This window comes from Coloeus monedula, assembly GCF_965178545.1.
Source record: "Coloeus monedula genome assembly, chromosome: 2".
In the NCBI taxonomy this organism is placed as follows: domain Eukaryota; kingdom Metazoa; phylum Chordata; class Aves; order Passeriformes; family Corvidae; genus Coloeus; species Coloeus monedula.
The window spans coordinates 62502262-62522729 of record NC_138782.1 but is presented as its reverse complement, the minus strand read 5'-3'; the positions used below and the strand labels follow the sequence as shown (position 1 = coordinate 62522729).

At 36.0% G+C, this 20468-nt stretch overlaps 1 protein-coding gene across 2 annotated transcripts in view; it reads right to left on the bottom strand.

Moving 5' to 3' along the window:
* The window catches only part of HBS1L (HBS1 like translational GTPase), a 59534-nt gene that overhangs the window by 17544 nt on the left and 21522 nt on the right, over window positions 1-20468 (bottom strand). Inside the window, exons 1-2 of one of the 2 annotated variants that reach the window (XM_082302823.1) lie at window positions 18002-18050; window positions 7758-7866 (exon numbers count right to left, since the gene is read on the bottom strand). In XM_082302823.1, the coding sequence (XP_082158949.1) occupies window positions 7758-7866; window positions 18002-18035 (143 nt within the window). In that variant the 5' untranslated portion in view covers window positions 18036-18050. Of the gene's footprint in view, window positions 1-7757; window positions 7867-18001; window positions 18051-20468 lie in introns of those variants that run through there. The other variant, XM_082302821.1, reaches the window with a different exon arrangement.

Below are 20468 nucleotides of genomic sequence, written 5' to 3'. Positions count from 1 at the left end.
AGAACAGCAATACAATATAAAGAGTTGATATTAAGCACATGTAAGCTGCAATTTAAAGTGCAATGGTTATATAGAACCATAACAGATAATTTAAGATTTATCAATATTGAAAAAAATTGTTTCATGCATAAAACAAGGCACCTAGGACTAAAGAGATTTGGATTCTCAAACTCCCTTTTTCTAACACCCTGTTCTCCCACAGATCACCATACTAATTCTAATGGTAAATAATCCTCAATATATTATTTTCTTACACTCTCTCTTTTTGTCTCCATTTTGTAAATGAACATATTTTCCTGATTTACACAAGCTTTCTGAGAATATACAGTATTATTCTTCATCTATCATAGCAAAGATGATCACTAAAAACAAACACTAAGTAACATTTTAAAGACAGCAAAAGCTTTCTTACTGCCTGACAGCTGCATGGTGAGGCATTAATGTAAGCAACAAGACGGGAACAGAAGCTCTTATTACAGGTGTGCCAACATTCTATCACAGCAAACGTCAATATACAAACCACTGATTATTACAGTATAATGAAAATCCCTACAAAACACTGTATTTAAAATTTTTTCCAAGGGGAAGAAGCTTCTTTCCCTGGAAAACTGGAAATCCTTTCAAGTTCAGTACCATCATGCTGCAGACTGCTTTCTCAGGAACAGGTTCATGCAGGCTCTAAAGAGTCAAGTGTTTCCACATCCACAGTGAAATCTTCACTCTTCACTTTCTGTTTACATGCCACAATTAACTACCCAGTTTTAATCTTTTCAATTTCTACAAACAAAACTATTTGTTTTGGTACTTTAGAATCCCACATTGTGACATCTCAGCTTTTATTTGACATTCCTTCTCATTTTCTGTCTGTGTAGGCGTATTTGCATTGCATTAGTCCCTTTCCATTACACAGATCTCATGGAACAATACAGTCTAAACATGCTAGTCTACTGAAGAGTTATGATCTAAAAAATTAAATATTATAAATGTTCAGGTCAAATGCAAACTTAGCCTCTCATTACAGCACTAAGTAACATGGGACATCGCAGCATGATGGTACTGAACTTGAAAGGATTTCCAGTTTTCCAGGGGAAGAAGCTTCTTCCCCTTGGATAAAATTTTAAATACAGTGTTTCGTAGGGATTTTCATTATACTGTAATAATCAGTGGTTTGTGGCTCTCCCTTCTTCCCCACAGTTTTAGAACCCACCTGTGTTATCAGTACTGCAGCAGACTGATTGATTTGGACACCTTTTCATAAGGCCCAAAGCCAAGTCTTTCTCTTGATTGTGAGACCAAAGCAGAAATTCCAACACTCATATTTTTGGCTACAGTTCCAAAACCCAAGGTCAGGCTCTTGCTTCAAGGCTGGATACCCAGGCATGCTTCTCAAATTAGTTAAGCAAACAACCTGTTTTATGCCAGCCTTCATGGTTGCAGGGGTTTAGATGGTACCTGTGCTTCTGCAGAATGGATAGACAATTCTGCATAAAGCCTATTTGATATTAAATAAAATATAGATGCATAAAGTCTATTTATATTTTTGTATTGAAGTATTTTCTAAAAAGAAGTTACCCTGTCAAAATATTGTAAACCACTTGAAGGAGAAGGACAAGTTTATATCAAACTATTGCCTTAGGTCACACAGTCTTGACATTCCAGAATTCACACTACAAAGCCAAGTGTTCTGTATCGCCAACTACCACTCCAATGTTGTAGATAACATTGCAGCTTGACAAGCTGAATAACTTTCCTAACACTTGATTCTCTAAACCAAAATAACAGTCGGTCATCACTGCTCTACATGTAGCTATGAAGAACGTTGATTACACATGAATTATTCCACAGGAAAAATATACTACAACCATTTATGCTTTCTTTTACTGGAAAAGGTAAGTGCATTTCTATAAGGATGAACAGAAGGCTCTGCTTCTAAAATTCCTTAAATAGTACATTAAGTTTTAGTTGAAAATCTACTTAGGAATGGCAAAACAATTATTTTTTCCAATGTCTCTGCAGGAAAATTTTACTTCATGAAAACAGACTGGAAACAATCAAGCTGATAGAGGGTAAATATGCAGAGAATTGTGGTAACAAAGTTTTCTACATATTTTAATAACATATTTAAAATCATCTGAATGATGTAAAGTATACCAAATAATTTTTGTCTCAATCATTGAAGAGAGTCTCATGTATTTACAATTAAGTTGCATTAGACAACTTTCATCAAGATTAAGACTCTTCCATCTTTTTCCCTTTTTTCAGGCAAACTTCACTTCAGTCTCAGCATAATATCTAGCATGTTCACATTGAAGTACCAGGACTAGTGCCAATATGCAAAGGTCACACTGTAATGCAAATATGGTATTTTACATTGGTATCAAGTTTTCTTCCTTGAAAGTCTAATATTTGAAATTCTGGAGGAAAGTATTTGTGTAAGAAGTCATATCAAAGCAGCCTTTACAGCTGGCAATAGTTTTCTCTCCTTTTCAGTGTCTGCATTTCTTCCCAAACCAAATTTTCAAAAGAAAAAAAAAAAAATTAAAAGGTAGTTATTTAGATGAAGCTGAAAGCAGTATGACCCAAAAACATAACTCTCATGTTTTTCTATACCTTTCCAAAATATATTCAAGCATTGTCACATCAGCCTATTAACAGACAAGAATGTATTTTCAAAGAGAGGTTATTTGTAAGCTTCTAAATTTTATGTCATTAAGTTAGCTAATTATTCTTTTTCTAATCCCAGATGCTAATAAGATCTTCCTGCAGGCCAAAGCCTATGTCAGTAAGGATTCCCCAAAACAGGATGGATTTTGTGTGGTAGAATTCAAACTAATGACAGCACCTGAAAGAACGATGGTTATTGCCAGAAACAGTAAATACTCTCTCATTTCTAAGTAGCTTTTATTGCAACCACCACTGCTTAAGGCTGCCAAATAGCTTTTATTTTGGGTGGTGCAAAGAAAAAGTGCTAGATACAAATGAAATGAGTGAAACATGACTCCAGCCATCATTAGGACTTGCTATTTTTTCAAGGGTACAGTATTTGAACAGTCAGTACACTGCTAGAGTTTTAAAAGTTTCAGATATTAGTGTGTTTTGGAAACTTGGAAACAACTTGTGCCATGATTAACCTAGACTTGCCATTCCAGAGAAGAAACACCAGAATGGACAGAGCGTATGATCTACTTACAGAGTATCTCTAATAATATAATTCAGCTTCTTGCTGACCAGTGTCAGGGAAAGGGAGAGCAAATTTATTGCTAGGTACCTAAACAGGAAAGTGGGCAGATGAAATTCCAGTCTCATGGAAGTACATGAAGAGAAAAACAACAGTAAGACTCTGACAGTTTGTTATGCTTCACAGCAACTAGATGAGTAGTTTATTAAAAGCTTCATAATGGCTCAGAAAAATGCTAAGGAGCTCCATTTCTGACCGTTAATAAACAAAATGAATGACATTGGAAATGCTCTTCAGCAAGCCTCTTCCCACAAGGTCTTCCAAAATTACTGAATTGAAAATTTCTATCAGAAGACAGTACCTAGTACGTCACTAGTGCAGGCAGTTCAGGATATAACCAAGTCAACTGCACTAGAAAGCATTTTTGGTAGCAAAGTTCCAGCTTGGTCTGAGCCATGATGACCTACCATATGAAGAAAAATTTATATTGGAGGAAGACCACTTCCTAACCAATTGCTTGCATTGCTGTTTGAGAACTTGATGGAACTATCAAATGCAGTCTCAGTTTGCCAGCCACTGCTAGCTGGTAACATGGAGCCATTGATTGATTATGCAACTCGACTTCTTTGAAAAGACAGAACTATCATGAACCTTGTATGTCCACTGCAATCACGTACTCAAGAAAGCTTGACCATCAGCAATTCACACACAAATGTCAAAACAGCTCTTTTGGAAATCAGCAGACAAACCAAAGCCTGGCAAGTGCCAACACTTAGTCAAAATTAAAACTGCCAGGCCAGAAACTTCCTATGCTGTCTTGCCAGCAAGGACCACAACAGTAAACTGAATAAAATGTTATGGTTACATTACTGTTTTCTGGGGAATATTAATAAATACAACATATGTTGTTATAAGATGTGTTAGAAGGCATTCAATTTCCTGTAAGTATTGAAAGGTTCACACTACCATGCATTCAAAGAGGAACCTGAAAGCTTATCTGCTCAATATTAACTCTTCAGAATTCAGCTTTTAAACATTAATTTCAATCTTCTAGTCTGGATGCTGGGTGAATTATTTTTATAGAACCGACTCTTTCGGAGTACTTACAGTCATTACAGAAATGTCTGCATTTATTTCCCCTTTCAAAATTATTAATTACAAAGTATTGGTCATATTAGTTAAAATAATCAACCCTTTTTGGTCACAACTTCTTCTGACTTCCTTTATTACTTAACAGAAAGAAAAAGCCTAGTAAACAGTTTTGCTAGAGCACCAGTTTACCAGCAAATTCCATTTTCTGTAGCCAATCCCACTAACACACAGCAACAAAGGCAATCAATGCTCAAAGCAATTAATGGCTCCTAATAATCCATCCATTTCAAATAAGATTCACTGATTAATATGAGGTTATGCCCCATAAAAAGACTGAATCATAGACTGAATAGCTAGTCAAAGAATGGGTTTCTTGGCTACTCCAGTGTTGCTGCTTTTAAAAACATGGTCCAAAAACTACCTTTAAGATCCCATAGTGGTAACAACAAAAACTAGTTCATATATACTATACAACCCCCTTCTAATGGTATCTGCACCAGCACCATGAAAATATTTTGGGGTGAAAGTAGGGGGCATTCAAAGACGTTTTAGAATCCATTTAGAATGCTTTGAGTAATTCATACCAGTGCTTTTGGTCAGTGACATAAACTATGTACTTAAAAAGCTGTATTATTATAAACACCCTGTATTAAATGAACAATGAAACAATAACATAAAAAAGGTATGATAAGGGTCAAAGGAACAAGTCTTTCTTAGGTGTTAATAAACACAGATTCCTTCTGTTCCCTAACAGGTTATCCTTATCCTGCCATTAATGCAGGAGGTAACTGCAGAAGAAAAAAACCAATCCTACTACTCATTGAATTGAGGTGGAGGTTCATGATTTGTTTTGTTTTTCAAGTTTAGAAATAGATGATTCTCTGCTTCTATAAAGTCAAAGTCATAGGCCTTTGGCAGTGCCTCCACAGCAGTCTGTTGGACAAAAAAAGAAAGAAGGCCTTCATCAGACTCATTGAAGCAGGGGTCATTAAGACAAGCAAGTAACTTTGCCATTTACATTCTATCTTCTTCCATATTCATTGATTGGCTGTGCCCCAAATGTCATGCTCTTTTACACATCATTCTACTTCTTACCTATTCCTCCCACTTCAAGCTAAATACCTAATGTATATCCAATTTCTACAGTAAAGGGAAGTTTGTTTTCAGTTAGTATTTCAGCAGTACCACTAAGTGAGATGAATTAAAAACCATCTTCACAAGCACAGAATGACAGAATAGTTTAGGTTGGAAAGGGCCTTTAAATGTCATCTAGTCCAAACCCCTTGCAATGAGCAGGGACAACTTCAACTAGATCAGGTTGTTCAGAGCCTGGTCCAGTCTGATTTTGAAAGTTTCCAGGGTTGGGGCATCCACCACTTCTTTGGGGAACCTGCTCCAGTGTTTTAACATCCTCACTGTAAAAAACTTCTTCCTTACGTACGATCTACACTCTCTTGCAGTTTAAAACCATTATACCTGTCAGAATAAGCCCTCCAAAACGTCTGTCTCCATCTTTCTTATATATCCCCTTCAGGTACTGGAAAGCTGCAATAAGGTCACCCCAAAGCATTCTCTTCTTCAGGTCAAACAAGCCCAGCTTTTCTCAGGCTGTCTTCATAGGAGAGGTGCTTCATCTCTAATAATCTTGGTAGCCTCCTCTGGGCCCACTCCAAACAGGTCCATGTCTTTCCTGTGCTGAAAACCCCAGGATTGGATGCAGCACTTGAGATGGGGCCTCACAAGAGCAATATTAAGGATTTATCTAAAGCATTTACCAACAGGTCATGAGGGCTTGGTCTTTTTTCTGCCACTGAACTGTAAGCAAGCATGAAACAAACTATTTCAGTGTCCCTGAAAAGAAGCAGAATGGCTGAGGACCATGTTGCAAACAATCATCTTTCATCAGAGACTGGGTCATCACTAGCCTGTCCAAGAATTACTTTAGTCTACAGATGAGGAAGCACTCTTCTTATCTCCTCCTTCCCTATGGAGCAGGCACACATGCTAAGTATCAGAGATACAAATTCTGTATTTGCTCTTTTTTGGAAACAAACATTTAAATTAGCCATTATGACAGATTTAAAAAAAAAAAATCAATCACAACTACTTAAAACTAGCTGGCAGATTGTCTTCACTCACTTAATATTCCTTTCTATTTATAAACTTCTATCCAAATTAAATTACTACATGAAAGCCCCCTTGAAAAACTCCAGCTTCTGAGAAGTTTAGTAGGAACATAAGAGATGAAGGTGCCCCAAACTTCATGATCAAGTCCAGTTTTCAAACCCAGAGTCACTGATTAGTAGACAGCAAGGGGAAAAAAAATTATGCTTCCTTTATATATTGCAACTCTCAAACAGTACAGACAAAAGATTTTGAAAGTCACAGAAATTTTTGATTTGGAGCTTACTGTACCTAAGGAGACTGAATGAAGGTGATGTTTTTTAGCAAAGACATTTAGCAGCATAAAGGAATAATGACATCAGCTTCACGCCCTGTATTAAATGTGCTTAAGCAGAAACTGCTTGCTTTCCACTCAGTTATCAAACAAGCACAAGATACTGTAAAATAAAGCATGCTGCCCTTGTACTCCCAAAAATGCTTTCCAGACCAGAACCACAAACATTGAAGGATGAGGCTGTGATGTTGGCACTTACACTTGAGAATTTTTTGACCTCAGGATGAACTATGGAATCTCTTGCCACAGATTAGGTGGCTATTATAAGACTGGGTTCAAAAACAGAATAAGGGTACCTAAGTAAGAAAAATACATTGACCTTTCTTAATAGAAATAGACAAAACCAAAAAGATATTTTGTGGACCACATTCCCAAAATACATGCCCTGTCCTTATATATTTCTTTAACTATTCACTGCTAGCTACTGTTGTAGGTAGACTCTGATCCAGATGTCTGTCTTCTTGCTCTCATGAGACATCACCCTCAACAGTTCCAAGTCAGGATAAAATTAGAACCACTCTAATTTAGCTATAGCGTAAGCAGGACTGAAGTCTACAACAGTTGTACCCTGGACACCTGTTAAAGTTAATAAAAGCTGCAGAGGAAGGCAAGGTTTAGCCATAAGTGATTGTTTTCCCCATTAACTATTCTTAAATATATTACTTCCTTTGAAGAACAAGCAATTACAGTTAAGATTTATTGATTTCATAATTCCACTTAGAGAACTAAATTTAAAATAAACGAACCCCAAGAAAGTTCAGTATTCTATGAAGCGGATGTTTAAATAATCTGACTACCTGATATCTCTATGCACTATTCATAGTGAAAGGATTTGTTAAATTCAAAACGTGAGGTACCATCTTCTGAAAGTAATTCTGAGTCAAACAAGAAGCTGAGATGGTTAGTTCTGAAGAGTGACACTAAAACTGCTGTGAAAAATAGAAAAAAATAAGAAGAAAACTTGCTACAGGTGCATCAGTCTGAAAGAGGAGCTGCTGATGTACCTTGATGTATGAGGGCTTGGCTTACCATGGAACTTCAAATCCCATAGATTGTTTCTTTCCAGACACTGTCATTTTGGTAATTTTTGGCACAATTTCAGATTCCATTCTGGTTGACTGGGAATCCCTTGTTTTTCCTAGTAATAGACAAAAAGTAAGTTTGAACTTAAGGTTGTGACTAACAGGTATTAAATACAAAGTTTAACAAGTCCCATTACTTCTCTCCAACCCAAAGATGCCAGTCCTTCATGAACAACTCTCACATTTCAGTATCTTACTTGAACATATTACATAATTAATCGAAATAATCTACAGTTAGATCTATTGTGAAAATCTCCAAGCATTCACCTGACACCTACACTATCCAAGAGCTTTACTAGAAGCAGCTCTGCAGGATGCCAGAAGCATTTCATACAATACAAGCATAAAGAAATACTTTGCAGCTGCTCACTAGATGATTGAATTAATTCTTCTTTAGAGTTTTTCTTTTGCCTTAACATTATTAACATTGTAAAGCAAAAAAATATTTCCACCTCAGGGAATGCTATCAGCAGCACCAGCTATGTGTGGGCTGTAAGGCCTTCCCTGAAACCTGTAAACAGAGTTGTCTTGTACTGAATTACACTCAAGAAGCCAAGCAATACTCCAAAGTTAGCTAGTTTAAAGGTTATTTAGAAATAATTACCAGAATTGAGTAACTTAAGTCATTAAGGGTATTAACTTTTACCATAACCTAAAGGGAAACACAATTAAAGTTCATTCTTAATTTTGTGAAACTAGTTGCACAACTAACAGCACTACAGTGCTATTAGTTTCTTATCAAGCTGTAAAAAAAAAGACAAATTATTTACTTTGCAGAGGAGGAGTTTCTATAAAAGAAGTAAACTAGTTATTTTCTTTCCACAATTTCCTTGTTATTATGTTAGGATCCCTTCTTCCTTCAAGGAAAAAGACTTCCTGCTTTACAGCATTTGTGACAGTAGCTGCACATTGTGTTCTGAAGGATGTTACATACATGAGAAAGCAAAACAATAACCCAAATTCAGAATTAAGCTGCAATTTTTAAACATGCTTTACCTACAAGTGTATCTGAAAGCTAGAAAAATGCCACTACTCTTCCAGTATCAGACCAATTTGGATACTCAAGAGTCAAGTGAATATCAAGTTACTCTTGCAAGTATTTTAGATATACTACATTAGGATGAACTCTTGGAGCCATTTGGCCCCACTCATTTATGTTAATGCTGCGCTTCCTTCTAAAGCACAACGGCTACACCTTTAAACCACAAAATCATATTGGTTTGCAGGTTACATAAATGGTTGCGGTCAAGGCTGCTGAAGATTTCAGACAAGGAAACAGAATACCACAGACACGTCTACAACTACAAACCAAAAAAGCAAGCAGTCACAATACAGATGGAGACATTCTTATTTATCTGATGACTTGGTCTTCATCTCCCTCATTTGTCTTATCTGCTATTTTATTTATATGCCACCTGCAGATCTCTGAAAGAAGTAGCCTGTATGAGTTTTATTAATAGTTGCATACAAATTACACTGTAAATAAGAAACAAAAGTAAGAGAAATAAAGACAACAGCAGAAAGCACAGCTTACAAGAATCTCAAATCATGTAACTAACAAATATAAATATTCAGAATATAAAATTCTCATTGGACAGGGACTATTAGCTAAGCACAAAGATTGTGTTCTATCTTCAAGCTCTTAAATAGATCCCCTACGGCATTTTTAAACACTTCACTTACAGTAAAAATTACTTTTGCTGCCAAATTGGTGTGATATTTTCTGCTTCAATCCTAACAATTTTCAAGCAGATGTAATTTTTGACTGACAGGTAAACACGACTGCTTTACATGTAATTTGAAAGCTAAATTACAGTTAATTCTCAGAAAAACACATGTCTGAAATCTGGCTGCAAGGAACTAATAATTAGTAAAACACAATTAAATTGAAATGAGATTAGTTTAAAGAAAAGACAATTAAATTTATATTACATAACTTGAAAATAACTTGCAATCTACTACTCCAAAAGTCAAAGGTTTTACAAAAGATACCTTCTCTAATCAATTTTGAAATTAAGCTTTACTCTGTACAAGTAGTGCTGCAGTGTTTGACACAGACTCAAAGTGAAATTGTACAAGACAAAATACATTCAACAAATGGAGTATTTGACACAAAAATAAACTTAAAACTAGAATTTGGGAAACACCGCAAGTGGAAAGACGATACAAAACTAAAATCACAAAGAACACGAGAAAGTAAAACAATAATGGTCCATTAAAACTGACAGTTTGGGTGGCTTTTTTTCTGTATTTATATATATACTTTAGTTTTATAGGTAACAATAACAATAATAATTATATAAATATATAAATACTAAAGCATAGGTGGAGCAAGGAAGCAGACTGGGATCATATAAAGACAAATCAAACCATAGAAATAATCCCAGAATGGCGACATTCAAACAGATGAAAAGACAAGGCAAGAATTATTAGTTACACTACTGATAGAAGCATCAAATACAATTTTCTGCCTTCAATGTTTTTATAACCAAACACAATAAAATCAAGCAGCACCTTGAGATAAGGACCAAGTCTGTCTTTTATGCATTGCAGGCGCCATTAAAGATTAATAATTATGGCTTCATTACAAAGGACAGAAGGCTGGGAAAGGAATATACTTTACTATCTAATCTATAGGGAACCGGAGAAAACTGCATGATAAATTCTTATCTGCTCTAGCAGGCAAAGCAAAAGCTATTCGGCACTTAACAGATTGCATGCAAATCCTTAAATTGCACCTTGGAACTAAAAGGAAGTCAATGCACAAAGCTGATACAATTCTTAAAACACTTCTTAATCTACAGGCAGGGTACCCTATAGCAACTGAAGTGCACTACAAAGCCAGAAAAAATGCAGAAGCAGTAATCCCAATCTGATTAGGACAAGAGCAACTGTGGAAAAACAACTTCTGAAGGGAAAGGTTTACAAGGATATACAGATTTTTGCCAAGAAGGCCTTCATAAAGTCCTTCATGCCTACTGCCATTTGGACATTCTCAAACACATACCTAGGTAATTCAGTGTTTCCTAAATCAAGAGTACACATAAAATAAAAACAGATACATCTTTCACAAATTCCAAAAGAAGCCCCAATACCTCCTTGTTACATTTCACTACTCTAGCATTGCAAGAAGTAAATCTAGGTGTATATCCCTACAAGTAAATGCACTGACTGACGTAACACTAGGAAAATTTAGAAGTTTTCCTGCCATGAAAACACCTAGTATACATTTATAAACCAGAAAAACTAAAACTGAAAATAAAAAAGTAAAACCTTAAAGGCTTATCAGCATGATAGTTCTCACAATTCAGAATGTTTAGAACTCCAAACTTCTAGCCTATTTTAAGTGAAGTAACTTCCAGAGAGGTATTTGGACTGCATTAACATCAGAGTACCTAGGCTAAAGAGCACTGTAGCTACAAGTCAAACAGTATTACAAAACTAAACGTGTGCTGATGAACCTTGTCTCAGTATTAAACTAGGATGAGCCTAACACCAAAGGGAACTGTTACAGGCCTGCACTGCCATTACTCCAGCACAACTGGAGGGTATGACACTTTGACAAAGTTCTCTTGTATTATTCTTGGCTGGTTTTTTACCTTTCCTGTGACTGCCAGTTGGTCGTCTGACTTTAAACAGAAAGTATTACTTCAAAAAGTATTACTAATGACACCTGATGTAACTTCAAAAATTTTGGAAGTACAACCCCAAAATCTGATGGCACAATAAAGCACCTGCAGGCTGATAAACATGACACAGACACATACATACACAGGAAAGAAATAAAACATAGGGACAGTCTTTAAAAATTAACACAGTCTCTCTAGATGTTCAAGATGGAATAGCAAAAGTATATAGTCAACCATCTTCCTTTACTGTGAGCAACTCCCTTTGGATTTCTTTTCTAAAACTGGTTGTAAGCAGTACCTGTAGAAGATCTGTACAAAGAAATACAAAGATTACTCTGGCTACATTATCAAACCTAGCAGGCTTGATGAGTCCTTTTTTCAGTTTTGGTTCATATACACACTTGAGATTGAAAGTAACAGGAAGATAAAAATTGATCTTTTCTCTAATTCTGTTGGAGGTATGGAAGGTTTCAGTAAATGGAAGAGTTGACTGACAGTCTAGTCTGTTCCCATGTAGTTTAGAGGTGAATGAAAAGAGGAGTCTGCTATACAGTCACTCTCTCAAGAAATACACATTGACACTAAATGGGTATTGGCAAATTTGGAGAAACGAACACGAGCACTGGGTATTTAAATCCACACTGACTTTGTTCAGATGACCATATCTTTTCAACAGCAGAAACAAAATGCCACTGCTTTCAATTCCTACACATGTAAGCTTCTCCTCCCAACTAGTCTTTCACTCATCAAACTGCAAATTGGTAGTGAGACTTTACACTCAACTACCCCATTGCACAGAGAAGCCTGTTTCTGATACAATGAACCAGAATGTTTCATGTGCATGAAAAACAAAGACAAATGTCAACAAGTCAGGCATGTCTTGAGTCCACGTTTTTTCAGATGGCAATCCCATCTCTACTCACAAACCAATTACTAATGGTATATAAGCACTGGCAAAGGATCACACTTTCAAGGGAATTATGTTCCAATTAACTGTAGACAGAATGCAGTTAGTTTTTCACTTGCATGCTTCTGACATTTTTATTGGTAATATTGATTCGTCTCTTTTCAAAACTGCATGTGCACTTGAAGGCAGCTGCATACTATTTCAATTTTGAATGAGGCTAAGGATCCTACATTCAATGAATACTTGACAGAATAAAGTTACTTAAGCAGGTCCTCCTAATGCTGTCTAAACCAGCACTGCCATGAAAAAAAATACACATGTAACACCATGCTTTCTAATCTACAAGATATGGTTTGCATCCTTTCCTCTGCTACAGACTTTCTATATAACCACAAACAAGCCACTTGCATCTCTGTCTGCTGATTATACAGCAACAGCCAATTACTTAAAAGAAAACAGGGCACTGGCTTTGTGCACCATGTCATGAGTTTGGCGTACATCATGAGAAGACAGTTTTATCTGAAAAGCAGAACTAATAACTGAGGCCCCTCTCAAGATAATACTTCCCTTCCTATATGCTATGCTATGATTTTAAACTAATTTTAAGGCCCTACAATTGTGAAAATATTTCAAATATTTTGAAATAGACGAGTGAGTCAAGTAGATGTTAGATATGCAGCTGGTTACACACAATTTCATGCCCAGAAACATGTATCACCGGTTTGCTCACATATATCTGGGTTATATTAACATCTAATAAATCCATCATGTAACATAACCCACCTGAAAAACTTCAAATTGTTTACATTCTTTTTTTTATGCCATAAACCTCACAAGCTTCTAGCCTTTTTAAAATTTGCCTTAAATACAGTAGAATTTTATTTTTCTCCCTTCAAATTTCACAGCACATGGGAAAAAATAACATAAGGAAATAGCAAAACTTGTCAAATTAGAGAGATATGCTACTGAAAATAATTTATTTTGGTTTTTGTAATTCAATTGAATTATTTGAAAGTAAAATTCTACAAAATGCTGTAGGATATAGTGGCAACTTACAGTTTAGTTAAGTTTACACTGGGATGTAGCACACTGTATCATCAGTGGCATTGGTACTGTGCATTAGTATTACCAACATATCACAATTCTGAGAACAATACCAGAAGTCCAAGACTCTCAACAAAGTACCACCAGTACATAACATGACTACAGAACTCAGAACATCCCAGATTTCCTAAATTTAGACAGTTTCCTAACCTTTAAAACATTCTGCCTGCATATAATTTGCTGTGCATCATCCCTATAGCCCATCAATTAAATGCCTTTGGATGTAAGAGCAGTGACAAAGTCTGCATGTGTGAGAACTTCAACATCCAGAATTTCTTTCATATGCAAACTTCAGTACTTAAATTATACTGGTTCAAAACATCCATTTTTAGGAAACTGTATGACATGCTACTATGAACCACAATATGCAAGTGGATGCTACTGAATATCCACAGCACTTCCAAATATAATGCAACAGTCCAAAATAATAGAAAAGGCAACTTGCTAAGTCACCACCCAGTGATGAGAGCCAGCCATTCTAAAGATACTACTGAAAACAATTCTCCAAACAAGAACACTGAACTTTTTCTTTTTAAAAGAAAGGTTATTTCCTAATAGAAACCACAGTCAGGGGCTTTCCAGGTAACTTGGTCTCGTTGTTATAACTATTACCTTCTCTGCAAAGTTTCAGATGGTGAATATGATTTTTTTTTTCATGAAACTGGGAGTAGGCATTTTCACTGAAAAATGCTGAGAATAAAAATGTCCACTTGCACCTAACTACAAGAATGTTTTTGTTTTGTTCTTAAAGTTTGACACAGCAAGAGGGAAGAGGGATACAGCAGGCTCTTGAGTGGGGATATTCCTGAGTCTCTCCATCATGAGCCAGTTTCCTGGGATCCACAATACACAAACAGCACAACTCGCTACCCCAGGACTGAAGTTCCAGAAACAGTTTGCTTCACTACATGCAGCTGCAACAACTGGGTGTGCAGCAGCCACAGTGAGAAGGCCTGGCAGCCTGCTACAGCCAGCTGGCACTCCTCACCTCTCTGGCTTTACTTTCAATGTTTGCAACTTTCAGCAAGTTGACATCTCCAGTCCAAAAATTAATGTGTTCAAATGAGGCTCCTGCCTGGGGCTGATTTTTTTTTTTTTTTTTTTTTTTTTTTACTTCCAAACAGGAGAACAGAGAAACTGGAAGATAAAAGATACAACAGGAGATTTTTTAAAATGGCACCTAAGGAAAGTATTATTTGCATAAACTAAGTCCTTCAAGTGATCTTTCCACAGTCTGAAAACCCACTTGATTTTTGCCTTAGAAAACAGTTTGCACATGCTCTTATGGCTTAAGTTTTTAAAACTAAATCCCAGAAACACTTCATTAACATTCAGTATGTAGCTGTTGCGACTATTTTTGTCCAGGCTGGACACAGCTGTGTCGCTTGAACTCAAATTTTACTTCTCCTATGGTCTCCATAGTTTCCTACCACATCAATAAACTGGAGGCATAAATTTGTCTTGGGTAAATCATAAAAACAAACAAAACTGGAGGGCAAGAGAAGAAAAACATATAGTGAGAACTGAAAAGCAGCAAAACACACAGATTATCAAGGACAAAGACTAGAATAATGAAAACCAATCAAGAGGAGAAGATGAAATGAGAGATAGAGTGACTGGGGGGGAAAAAAAAAAGCGAGTAATAGTGAACAACCTAACTTGGGGAAAAGCTGTGTGTAAGGAGAGGGAGAAAGTAAGAGGCCACATACTCAATGACAAGTTACATGCAGAGCTAAACATGAACAAAGGAAGCAGAACAGGAGCAGAACTGAAAGCGAATGCAAACTACGACTGGAAAAGAGCAAACATGGAAAATAATAATGGCCAATGAGTGGAAAAATAGGTAGGAAACTGGGAATGGCTAGATAAGGAGTTTGCAACTATGAAGTAGAAAAAATGAACTGCAATAAAAAATGTGGACTGACATGAGGAAATACTGTGTTTACAGCACAAAGACAAATTCAACAAAAAAACTGAACACAACTAAGAGGATTAGAAGGACACAGACACTGATGTTAGATCAGGTTGAAGCAGAGGGAGTGGAATATGTTATAACAAGGCAACAACACATTTTCTTTCCTGTCTGAAACATAGCCAAAACTTCTGGAGTCTCACCATGTCTCTTGCCATCAATACTACCTCCCTGAATGAAGCCAAATGATACAGAATCCAGCAGTCAGTTACAGCTGCATTGTCTTGCTCCTCTCGCCTGAAACAAATGTCTTCCCGTGAGAATTTTCTGGCCATCAGGACTTATTTAAATTACGTACAGTCAAGCCTGCAAGTAGCACCTATTAAAACTATTTTTTCCCCAGTGACTCCTTATTGCAATCATTCCATTGAATGCTTAACATTTAATTTAGACTATCTAAAGTTGCTACAGAAACATGTCTCAGAGAGCAGAGTACAAATATATTTTATATAGAAAGACTTTACTCCTGTCTATTACAACTGGGAGCTTTCAGCATTCTCACAACTTAAACTTGTATGTCTAAATATTTGGATGCTTAATACAACATTCCAATTCCTATGAAATTATGTTTAAGCAACACACAATAGCAAAGAAATGCACAGACCAGTTTCTATATGTAGACCATTGGTACAGTCTTTCCAGAAACATGGATAACTGGTCTGGTTTGCATTCGTGGTTAATCTGTTAGGGGAAAGACAGGCACTGATGCTATAGCAAAACTCTTAAGATTTCCAGTTTTACTAAGCCAACACCTCCCCTGTAAAAGAACGGAGTTCTCCTGTACAGAAAGGCAGACTGGGGGGTGGTGTACTTTTTCTTTTAAAGCACCCAAACAGCTGTCTCTCCTTTTGATGTTTCCGATACAAAAAATGCGTAAAGGTCCAACAGGAATTCAACAATGAAAACAGCAGCTTTCTCATCCACCAAGTTTTTCAAAAAAATGTCCCTGTGGTATTTCTCATACCTACTGCTTATAGTTCAGTGGACTAAAATCCAGTCCTTCACATGACCGTAACTCAGCACAACTCATCCTGTAACTACTGAAACCTAATTTGTGGGAGGTGTACTGCTCTGCACTCTAGCAATGCCAACGATACCCATTCTCAACCCGTAACTGAAGCTACGATCTCCTATAAAAATAATTTATTAGATATTTGCAGTTGTTCTGTTACAGCAGCTTTATTCTCCCCCAAATACACAACCATAGGTCGTTGGTGGTGTTTTCTAACTCAACGAATTTTTCTTAAATGACTGTGAATTGTCTTTCACTGAGATTTAGAAAAAGCTCGGTCTGATATTTCTGAAGTGCAACTTCCTACCATAAATGGTCATGCAAAGAGCAGAGTCAGCACTATGGGCAGGATAACCTGAAAAAGATATCCCCTTTAGCCAGTCACTTAATTGAACAGAACACAGAGTCCATGCAAATTACCAGAATTTCTGTTAAACCCTGGCCCAAAATGAGTATGTAAAACTGAAAGTACAATATGTACATTCTATCATAATTGTATTGAATTTCCAAAAATAACAAATAGCAATTTCAGGTTTAATTAATAACTAACGTTATAATGCCAGAGGATGGTGCTATTTGCCTGTACATCATCCAGGTAATTCAGAAACAACATCAAGCCCTTTACACGTCGATGTTATTTATTTAAGTACACTCTTGTTGATTGTATTGAAGGAGTGCAATGCATTTTACAAAAAGAAAGCTTTCCTGATCCATGACTTTTATTTTTGCACTGAAACTATTTCAGTATGAAACAGAAGTTTAAATTAAGAACAGTGAACATGAAAAACACAGAACTGACAGTGTTTGAAGAGTAAAACCATCTTACAATTGTTCAACTTTTCCACAACCATTCTGCAAATTTCCTCCAGAAACTTAATGAGGTAGCCTTTTAAAGCTGCAGAAGAAAATGTATTTATTGGCCAATGATTGTAAAAGCTGCCAACATATTTAACATTTTTATGCTACAGAAAATTGCAAAAATTTAGTGTAGTAAAAACTTCTAGGTAGGATTAGCTAAAGCCTTATTTAATTTAGGTTCTCTGAATTCTCAACCCTCCCACTCTGCTGGTGACATTACAATCACACTAGATCCTGAACAGGCCAGAGAGCTGACATATCTGTGGGCGAATCAATAATTTTTTGTCTTAAAACTCAAATTTGAAAATTTCATTTGTCCACGCATTCACTTTTTTGTTTCTCTGTAAAGTTAGTTCCATGATTTTAGAGATGGCAATGCAGACCACACAGGGCAAGGCCACAGCATAAGGCACATTCCAGAGAGGAAGACTGGTGGCTTCAGAATGCCAAAAGTCTAATCATATATCAAAAATTTATCAGTTATTGAAAAAAGCGGTTCAGGGGCTTACATAAGATGTGATTTTAAAGAAGCAAGTATTCAACAGGTTGAGTATAGTTTAAAAGAAAAAAAAAATCAAGGTCCAGCAGTACAGTAATTATTCATAATACTGTGTATACACAAACACCCATCCCTTACTATAAACTGATACACAAATGCATTTAATAACAAAAACTAGGAGTTGTTCATGAGTACAAGGGAGAAACTCACTGACTGACAATGACTTTTGCATTTCTGCTTGCATGGTTATGGTAATCAAACAGCAAATCCTCAGAGACGTCCCCTTTCAGTTCGTGAGTTTTTTCCCTTAAAAAGACAAAAAATAGATGTATTCTACTTACATATTTTACAAAAAGTCAGACAAATACTCCCATTTTGAAAGCTTTATTTATAATGAAGATAAAAGGAAATGACAGTATTTACTAAAATTTCATTAAAGACAGTAGGAGTGGAGGTATGGGATTGCCAGCAGAAACGGAACTGAAAAGATGGAAGCACATCATGTGAAACAGTTTAGATTTCAAGGGGTTTTTTTTGGTTTGATGAAACTGACTTCTTGATCATTCTTGCCATGCCCACCACCTACTCAACATAGCTGGACACATCTCCCCCAGCCAGTAGTTAGGGTAGTTCTCTGGGATCTGGCAAAACTAAGTTCCATCTTTACTACAACTGACAGAAACTGTGGATGATATGGGTATCATCCGCAGCACAGTAAATGTTCAGGCTCTTGATATTTTTGAGTGGGTTTTTTTCTACTTAGGCAAGAGACAACCTTCCTACTAAAAAGCACTTCACTATAACTACTAACCAGCTTTGGGTGTGAACCTCAGTTCAGAACCATCTTTATGTTCAGTATTTGTTCATACACAGAACTCAAAGCAGACCTAGCTTGTATTTTTGCTACAAATACTTAAATGCCACTTGAATTCTAGAGCCCATAGCCATAGTGGGGATTTGAACTCAAGAAGAATTGCTTCAGGACATTGTGCTGCTTTCACTAAGAAAGAAAACTGCTACTGAAGAAAAAGATGCTAAGGAACAAAGATGAATAAAGTTCCAGAACTTTTTCTTCTGAAACATAAATAATACTCTAAATATTCATAATATTAAAAATGTACCAAAGAGTATTACAGTTCCCTAGATTGAAAACTACAATTACATACAAGGACACAAAAAAACATTGCCAACAATAATACAGTGAAACAAGTGCGCTATTTTCAATCCCAAAATAAAAATCATTAAAAGATACCATTTTGACCAAATAAATTAGACTCAGTCATTTTCCAAATTGTCACAAAACAACGTAGAGTGTTTGGGTTTCTTGATCAGGAGCAATTTTAATAAATTGAGGAAAGTGACAAGGAAAAAGCTGACAGTATTAACCTGAATGGAAATAATGATGCTGGAAGGTAGGCTCCAGTGAAGATAAAACCAGTAAAACACAAGACTGACATCTTAACAAGCTCGCCGTCAGAAACAGTGGTGTACTATGCAAGGCCTCTAGCTCAGTGAATAAACAACACCTTTTACTCTGGACCAAAAAAAACAAAACCCAAGAATAAGGAGTGAAATAGGAACTTAGATGTTACACCTAATACATGCTCTCACTTTTTTAAGGCAATCTAGCAGAGTGGGCCTGCCCATGTGCCCCCAAGAAAATTGGAATGTTTTTCAGAGCAGGTATTTGTAGCAGTGCATACATGTATTTTATGTAAGATAAATATCTAACTACTGTAAATATTGCACATGAACTAATAATACACCTGAACGATGGAAAAGGTACCTCTGACAGGTGCCAATATAGAACCCCCAGACCTAGGAGCTGATAGGCCCCTAATTACCAGGGGTGTAATAAACATGATAGAGTAGGAGAGATGGTATTTACAATTTTACAAAACAGAATAGCTCAAAGGTACTGTAACTTGAAAATCCTACCTCTTTTGCTATTCCAACTAATTCCTTAATATCCAAAACTTAAGCAGCTACTGAAAATGTATAACCTTGTAAAAAGTTAAATAATACACTGAGTTTATTTTAGAAAACTGAATCTTTAGCAGTTAAATGCATACGTTTAAAAGTCATTTGAACAATTACCTTGAAGGTAAAAATGTTAAATGTTCAGATTTTTACCATTCAGAAGGGATAAATGTCAAGAAAGGACAAATCGGAAACAAAAGGAATTAAAAATACATTGATCTTTGCACATGTAAATAAGGTCAAGTTAAACATTTCACACAATCTGTTCAAAGGAAACATGCTGAGTGAACACACACCTCTGATAGTGCTTGTTTTACTAGGATTAAATGTAACATAATGAAGCAAAACACCGAAGAGAACCAAGCAAAATAATTAACAAAGTGCTGTTTCTCCTTTGCATTTTTTCTCCAAATAAGACTCATATTGATCAACCTACTCTTCCCCTCCTTAACTGTTCCAAGATTTCAGATTAAGGGATGATGTTTTAGGCTATTAGTTCAATTTTGCATTATTACTCAACATCAACATATTAAGTGGGGGGGTTAAAAAAATAACTGCAGGATCACAATTCTTTCACAGAAATTTCAGAAAAGCTACATAAAGTTTAACACTTTTTCTTATACCAGATTCAGCCTAAAATAATTTTTTAAATATTAGATTTATAAATTATTTCTATGTAGCTGGGACAGTTTAAGTA